The sequence below is a fragment of the Bradysia coprophila genome, unplaced genomic scaffold (genome assembly GCF_014529535.1).
Source record: "Bradysia coprophila strain Holo2 unplaced genomic scaffold, BU_Bcop_v1 contig_24, whole genome shotgun sequence".
Lineage (NCBI taxonomy): Eukaryota > Metazoa > Arthropoda > Insecta > Diptera > Sciaridae > Bradysia > Bradysia coprophila.
Genome location: NW_023503501.1, coordinates 2371982 through 2380606, shown reverse-complemented (window position 1 = coordinate 2380606; position 8625 = coordinate 2371982). Strand labels below are relative to the sequence as shown.

The following is an 8625-nucleotide window of genomic DNA, read 5'->3' as shown; positions in this document are numbered from 1 at the left end:
TATATATATCTATATTCACCTACATTGAGCTATATAATAGCATATTCATCTGTGAAATGTTTATTTATAGGAAAATATAGGTAAATATAGCGGTATATGGCTGTTTAAATAGGAATTTATGAAAGTTGACTTCGTACGGGGCTGTCTATGTTGCCTCCGGCAATTTATTTGTATATGATAACAAGGCAAAGAAAGATAATGTAAGTGATTTTAAAGGACGAATAGCTTTTCAGTAGAGAATGAAGTAAAAGAAATGAAGAGTTTCACAGTAAAGGCTTTTGATACAAATAGGTGTTTCGTACGGGTCGGCGTTAGCTATGTTTTTTATTTACCTGACGAGATTTGAACCTGGGACCCCCTGCGCCTGCACTTCAGTCTACGATCTTACCACTGCTACAATTTGTTCTTAATCCCAACGTGGCTTATTGTGAACCGTTGTTTCAAAGAAACTAATTCCTCGTGGGATTAAAATTCAAATTGCCAGATGACAAGATCGTCACTTCAAACCTCAATATTTTTTCATGATTTTCATTTTTTATTCTTCTGAAGTTTTCTTACCATTTTTGATAAGTATTTAACCATTTATATTCAAAAATGTCTGGTTTCCCGTGGTAATGGGGATAGTTAGCGGCTAAAATTGGCCTTCCTGCCAATTTCGATCTAGAATTTCTCTATAGCTATACCATCTTTGTAATGTTTACATTGATTTAATGATTTATTCAATCTGGTAGTATCTTTACAAACCGACTTAAAATTTTTATTCTGAGCCTGGGATCGTAAGGCAGAATAATCCATCGGTAGTCCCATTGCAACATTTTAAGACCAAATTAGTTTTTCTCACAAAACCGTATCTTGCTCGTAAATCGTGTTCGAACTCAATTAACTCAAAAGTGTGATTTCAAGACAATCAAATTATAAACGGAAAATAATAAGCAGTAGTATCATCATTCAATCCCCAATATTATTGTTTAGACCTACTTTTAATCCCTGATGGAATTAAATTTTTTCAATTTCTGGCGAAAAAATTACTTTTTTAAAGTAATCCCCTCGGACCTAAAAATTCTAATTCCATATTTTTGTCTGCGTACTTCTGATTTCAGCCGGCCGGCCATGATCAATGATCAAGAGCCTAAGATATGGCCTGGAAGGATTTTTAAGTTTTTTTTAAATCATTAAAAGATACGTAGCAATAATTTGGGATTCGGTTCAAGAATTATGGGAAATTCCATATTTGGGATGTTACTGATGATTTTCTCTATGAAAATTTTAATTTACTTTTACGGAAGCCTTTTCCTGTGACATAACCATTTTATTGGTCCCGTTACCCGATGAAATTGTTTTTGTGATTGTTTATTTTATGGAGTAACCCATCCAAAATAATGTCGAATCCTAAGGTTTCTAGCTCTTCTATGTTCTAGACACTATAGACATTTCTTACGTTTCTGTTCATTTACTCGACTAACATTTGGAATTTTAACAAGTTTGAATTCACCAGAGGTCAGTTCCTAAAAATAAGTGACATCCCATATCCTCGAACCGAATCCCAAATTATTGCTACGTACCTTTCATTGATCTAAAAAAAAACTTTAACATCCATATATGGACGGACATACATCACTTTCCCAGGCCATATCTCAGGCTCTTGAACATGGATCATGGCCGGCCGGCGGAAATCAGAAGTACTTGAATGTAGCTTTCGAATGACACCGCTTTTATAAATAAATTGGAAATGGTTAAGTAAAATGGTATTAAAGTTGATGAATTTTCCGGAACCCTTTTTGGGAGAACCCTAATACCGACACCATTCCGACTCCTAAAAAAAAGTTCTTCCATGAAATATCGGTAATGACCAATGAGCCATACTTTCCAGAACAAAAGGCATTTTTCAAAAAGACATTGTATTTTCGGAGATATTCGACTTTGAAGGTTTTCATATGAATGGCTTTTCCGGTCGGAAAACCGATTTTCCATTTTCCGGGGAAAAAAATTGTTCCACAACTTTTCGTGGCACACAACATCGAATAAAGAAAAATCTTAAAGAATTTCAGGCGCAGGTAGCCCTTTTTTATGACACAAGAACCTGGACTATAGAGGGCTAAGCCTTGATTATTTTACATTAAAAATTAAATCTCTTGTACGCAAGCTTGTACGGCTTTTTTTGAGATCACCCATTTTAGCAAGAATTTTTTATACGAATATGCGGTGTCATTAGAAAGATTAGGACTCACGCTAACAGAAACGATAAATTTTCTGCCAAAACTAACCGAAAAATCTATGTTTTGTTTGTGTTTCACGAGGGTCCAAAAATGTATATAAAATTTTTGATTATCTCAAAAAAAAACCCGTACAAGAGATTTTAATTTTTATTGGAAAATGATCAGGGCCTAGGCCTCTACCATAAACAGCAATAACATTTTGTGTATAAACACTTTACACCAAAATATATTTCAAGGTCACCGTACTTGATCAAGTGGTGAATTTTGTATATATAAAATCTAATGAATGTACAAACCAGGTATGGTCTATCCATACAAGCCGGAGGAAATAGCGATTTCATTTAAACAAACTCACCTTTCAATGAAAATGCATACAAATTTTGACATTATGCCATACCTTGTGTACACATTCATTGATAAAATCATCAGAAGTGGTGTGTTCTCGCGTATTTAATCAAATGGCGATAAATGATGGAATTTGTTTATGTACTGTCCGTTTGACAAGAGGATCGCCACGGTTCAGCAGGGGGTTTTGAACATTTGTTTTTTACACGTTGGCACACGTGCTCTTGTCAGATTCAAGATTCTTTTTACGAAGGTTACGCTGATTATACTTTGTGAAAAAGGCCAATACCTTGCAAATATGTCACATCTTGGACAGAATTTGACACTGCAATATCTGCAATGAAAAAACTAAATGTTTGAAACCCCCTGAAACCCCGTGCTTCCACCTACGTAATATACACAAACTAGGTGAGCCAATCTTAATTTATCTGCGTGACATCCCCAAAGTTTACAGTCTTCTGTGTAACTGCGTATTTGCATTACTGTCAGTGTTAAGATACTTTGCGCTGTACATACGTCGTTGATCCACATTTTTTTTGAATTGTGCGGTCTTAGCATATCCATAATAATGTTTTCTCTGAGCAAACGAAGGAGGCGCGACCAACAACTGTCAGACCTGTCAGATATAATTGATATGAGGTGCCGTACATTTAGAGGTATAACATTATAGTATTATGAAATCAGTATGTCTGAGTAAACCGTCAACCGTAAAAGAATAACAATTTTTTGTTTGTGAAACCGTGACCTAAAGCTCGGTTTAAATTGATTGTGTGATTTTCAGTTCAATTTATTTCAATCGTTTCACATACTTTCTGTTGTAAGATGTCGAGAAAACGACCGAATAATGAGAAATTGTCTACGTCCAGTAAACGGAGGCATGTTTCATCAGACGATGAGGTCTGTTCATATTTGCGTCTTATTGTCTTTGCTTCTATTCAAGTCCGCCTATTGTTTCTATTGTTCAGCAGGAATCGGATGATGCCGAAATGCAAATGGTTGATACATCGGTTCAATTGAAAATGAATCCGATAGCCAATCGAAGTGGCAAAATCAACAAAATCATTTTGAAGAATTTCATGTGCCACAGCAATTTGGTGATCGAATTTAATAAAAATGTGAATCTCCTCATCGGAAACAATGGATCCGGCAAAAGTGCCATTCTAACAGCATTGATTGTGGGATTGGGAAGCAAGAGCAGCGCAACGAGTCGCTGCACAAACATTGCACAACTGATCAAACGTGGTGAAACGTCTGGTTCGGTAGTCATTCACATTGCTAACAATTGCGAACAGGGATACGATCGTGAAACGTACGGTCCGGAAATCATTGTTCAACGGACATTCTCGAGCAGTGGCTCGTCGTCTTATCGAATAAAAAAATCGTCCGGTCAATTGGTGACGAGCAGCCGTAAAGACTTGATGAAGATTTTGCTGTTTATGAACATTCAAGTGGACAATCCAGTCTGTGTGTTGAATCAGGACGCGTCCAGAGCATTTCTGAAGGAGTAAGTAGGACGTGATGGCAGCTAAACGTTCTGGAAATGCAATCACTCACTTGGGATGTGACATTAGAGTACAGTTATATACTCAGGCTTCCCATGAGGACAGGCGACATAAATCTGCATGGTCAATATCGTCAATAACGATATCATCGTTCAAAAAACGATAAAATCGTTCCTGACGACATTGACCTTGTAGAAAATGTCACCGCCTGTCCATGGCCTGGATTTCATTTCCCATTAATTTCGATTAGGAAACGAACATTTCGTTGATCAATGTTCGAGGCTAACGTCACTTGATTGCTTTCAGATCCGATCCAAAGAAAAGATTCAAATTCTTCCTAAAGGCAACCCAAATCGACACAGTCATTGAGAAGCTGAACGATTGTAGCAGTCATTACGTGTCGGCCAAAAAACAATTGGAGTTCCAGAAAAATGTGGTCGTTTCGCTGAAAGCGGAACTGGAAAAAATTCAGACCAAATTCGATTCACTGCAATCGATTGGTTATCTCAAGGTATCCACGGTTGCATTACAATCGGCTCGACTCTTGAACTTTCTCTGTGATTATTGCAGAAAACACTGGCCGGTTACAAAGCTGAACTCGTATGGCTGAAGGTTGAAAATGAGGAAAAGCTGCAGGCGGAAATCACGGAAACGCTGAACAAATATCAAAAAGTCTATGACAATCTGATGGAAGCGATTAATAATCGTCAGACCGGTGACAGCAATCGTGCAGCCAGATGTGAATTGCTGGGCCAGCAAATCAACGAATTGAAAAGGGAGATGGGCATCGATACGGCGCAGAAAGATCAAATGCGACGTGCCATTGCGAGAGAGGAAGAATCCAGAAATGAGGTCGCTCGAAACCTGCAAAAAATTCAAAAGAAATTGGAAACCATTCTGAAGAATATCAAACAGTTGGAGAACGATATGTCGGAATCGAGTGAATCGTAAGTGAATATCTCGCTACATTGCGATTGAATTTACATTTGAATGCTTTCCAGGCAAAGGGGACGCATCGCAATGGAAAAGGAAGCAAATGGAAAGAAGCTGGAAATTCTCAAGCAGAAGAAGGACGAATGTTCTTCAATCAAACAAAACGTTGCACGCGACATTGAGGTAAAGTTGGGCGGACTTGGGATGGAAACAACCCTTCAATTCGCTGACCAATTTCTGATTTCTCCTTTCAGATGATGCGAAATACAAAAACCAAATTGGAAGAAACTATCTCCAACTTGCAGGACAAACGCTTCCCAATGTCCCGCGAAGCAGGTAAATGTTTTGATCGATTAATGTTTCCGTTAATATCCTGATCTCAACCAATTTGACCCCGTCGTCATTCAGATAAGATCAAAGCAGAGATCCGTCAGTGTGAATCGAGTAAGAATTCGCTGTCGCTGTTCGGTGCGTTTATGCCGGAGTTAATAAACGCAATCGAACAAATGCATCGAAAAGGTGAATTCCGTCAGATGCCCCGTGGCCCGCTGGGCAATTACATTGAAGTGGTCGATCACAAGTTCAAAGGACCAGTGGAAGCAATCATCGGCAAAAAATTATTTTCGTTTGTCGTGGACAGTGCCAAAGATCGGGAAGTACTCAATCGAATAATGGCAAAAATTGCTGTCCGACATCCGGATGTCAAACATTGTTCGATCATATCCATGCGATTCAAAGATGATGTGTATGACATCAGTGATGGTAAGGTGGAATCCGTGCCAAACGGTCACTGTGTTTTGGATGTGATCCGATGCAGTGATCCTGTCGTTACGAACGTGTTGATCGATCATTGTAAACTGGAACAAATTTTACTGGCCGATGATCAACACACCGCATTCAATTTCACATCGAGTGTGGAGAATGTGCCGCAGAATCTGTTCAAAGTAATCGTCCTCGATCCTCCGACCGAAATGTATCCGGCGCCGAATCTACGAACGTACGCATTGAAGAAAATGCAGCCGCGCTACTTGCAAGTGAATATGGAACAACGCAAGCGGTAAGACATTTTCGACTTGTTTCGATGATCTAAATTACCATTTTTTTATCGCAGGGACCTGACGAACGATTTGCGTGATCTCGATGAGCGTTTAGTGAAATTAAACGACGAAATCCGTAGAGAAAACCAAAAGAAAACCGAATTTGCAAAGACGTTAGCCGAGAAAACTGCCGCCGAAGACAAGTTCGATGATAAGCTACGTGCATTAACACAGCAAATCAATCAGCTTGAGAGAATTGAGTATCCCGGTGAAAATGAACGGGGAATGTTGGTAAGATTACGATCCATTAGTTTGCATTACATTTGAATGGGTCAGTGGTTACGTCTTCTATCAGTTAAATTTTCGAGCGTTTAAAAGGGACAATGTCTCCACTGCACATCCGAATGTTGTGGCTGTCAAATTTTTGATTCTGAAAATCGCATATCCTGAACCAGCTCCACCACAAAATGCGTGTACCTGACCTGACTCTAAATTCCTATTTTCGCCTTTTAGGAAAGCGAACTGCGAGAACTCACTCGTACACGGGACGAACATGAAAAAGAGCGGGAAATAGTTAAGAAACGTGTCGATGAAATGCAGGCAGCTATCGATGAAAAGCGGAAGGAACTCACTCTCATCGAACAGAATATTCAAAATAAATCGGACAAAATTGGCGAGAAACAGGTAAATATTACCCATCGGCTGTTCGGGTTCCGATTACAGTTCGGTTTTTTTCTTAGATGGAAATCAACAACGAGAATGATCTGGATGCCGAAGAAGCTGCAAACGCAAACGCTGAACAACGGAAAGTTTCCAAAATCAAAGGCGACTTGGAGAAGTTACAGGTATGTCAACAGTGTGCCTAGTACACGTGCAACGATGGGATGTATATTCCAAATTGTTCTGTTGTCATATCCAGGCTCAAGAACGAGAATGCGATAAAAAATTGAAGAGTCTCATTGCGACCGCAAACAACCAATCCGCAAGGGTTCCGATCACAAACACTCCGGAGTTTCTAACGGCGAAAATTAAGGAAACCGAAAAAATCATCAAGTAAGCCCCGTGTTCTCCTTTATGGTCCGGATCGGATTGATCGTGACCTCAATAATTCATTTCAGAACCGTCACCGAATCATCGGATTCTTTGGAAGCAGTGGAACAGGCTTTGGAACTGAAGTCTACGGAATATACCGATAAAAAGGAATTGATCGACCATTTGGAGAAAACTCTGGCCAAGGTAATGCGTTCGCTTTGATGTCGCACGTTCAGAGATTCTTAAGCCAACCGTTTTTCGTTTAGTTGAAATCCTCGCGCCAAAATCGATATATGTGGCTCTTGAAATTCAAAAGTCATGTTTCACTCCGCGTTCAGCACGAGTTCAATGTAAGTGTTTGATTGGGTGATTGGCAACTTGTGACTCGTTTCGCTTAGAACTTTTGAAAGAGGAATGAGCGTCCGTTCTAATTCCTTCTCTTCCCAAAACAGAAAGTAATGAAATTGCGCAACTACGAAGGTACCATATCGATTGATCATCAAAAAGAGCTGTTGGAATTGTCGGTCATTCCACGAGATAAGAACATCGCCAATTCTGTATCCAGTGCAAATTGCTTATCGGGTGGCGAACGCTCATTCAGCACGGTGGCTTTCTTATTGGCATTGTGGTCCGTTGTGGACTCGCCATTCTATTTTCTTGATGAGTACGACGTTTATACGGTGGGTTGAAATCATTTTGTTCATTTTTGGAAGGAGCATTTTGTTATCGATCGATCGAATTTCTAACACTTAGGACGCCATCAACCGATATTACATGACTACGCTGTTGTTGGGAGAAGCAAAGAAGAAGCAGCACCGTCAATACACATTCCTTACGCCACAAGATATGTCGGAAATTGTGGCTACTAATGAACTCAGCATTCAGAGGTAAAGTTAGACCGACCGTTATGGTCCGTTCCATAAGTTAACGTTGACACAATTGATATTCGTTTTCAGATTGGCTGATCCGATTCGGAAATGAATCACTGAGTGACGCTTGCATCGCTTGCATCACCGTATACCACTTTTTAAGTTTTTTCTTTGTTTTTTGTACAGCTGAAGAATAAAAACCAAATTTCCTTTAATAAAGTTTTGTAGTTTTTCATGGACGAAATCCCACCTGAATTACCGTTACGAATTGAAGCCATTGTGAACTGTCGGAAACTATCAAGAATTTTAAATCTGTTGCAAACCAGGGACTATTTTTGGGGAAACAGTTTCGCATATTTTCTGGAATTTTTTTTCCAACATTTTTCAAAATTTTCCCAAAAATATGGAAAAGTGTTTTCCCAGAAATATTTCCTGTGTCTCTAGATTACTCCTAAAAGTATAATTGCAGAAGTGGTTGGTGGAGAAATCATAGCTCTCGAAAGGGACGTCGAAGAAATCCAAAGAAACATTTTTGAAGGAACAAATAGAATTTGCTTTTATCCCCCGCTGAAGCTAAAATTTCCAATGGAGTGTTCCAGTTCGTTATGACACAATTGTGTGTGAACCTCAACTGTTCGAGAACTCTGCTAAAAGGCCGAAATCACACGAGCTATTTTGCGCTGATGGGATC

General features: G+C 39.2%; 1 protein-coding gene across 2 annotated transcripts; it reads left to right on the top strand.

Annotated features, from left to right (window-relative positions):
• Positions 1-3214: 3214 nt before the first annotated feature.
• LOC119077822 (structural maintenance of chromosomes protein 6) lies at positions 3215-8153 on the top strand. Of its 2 annotated transcripts, none has more exons than XM_037185131.1 (16): positions 3215-3458; positions 3530-4065; positions 4370-4574; positions 4634-5010; positions 5065-5179; positions 5251-5332; positions 5405-6053; positions 6108-6324; positions 6547-6717; positions 6774-6878; positions 6953-7086; positions 7152-7269; positions 7332-7415; positions 7518-7745; positions 7819-7952; positions 8022-8146. In XM_037185131.1, the coding sequence occupies exons 1-16, from the start codon at positions 3384-3386 to the stop codon at positions 8044-8046; spliced, it is 3255 nt and encodes a 1084-aa protein (XP_037041026.1). In that variant the 5' UTR covers positions 3215-3383; the 3' UTR covers positions 8047-8146. The 2 variants fall into 2 exon arrangements, with proteins under 2 accessions (XP_037041026.1, XP_037041025.1); XM_037185130.1 differs by having other exon boundaries at positions 3247-3458; positions 3527-4065; positions 8022-8153.
• The last annotated feature ends 472 nt before the right edge of the window (positions 8154-8625 follow it).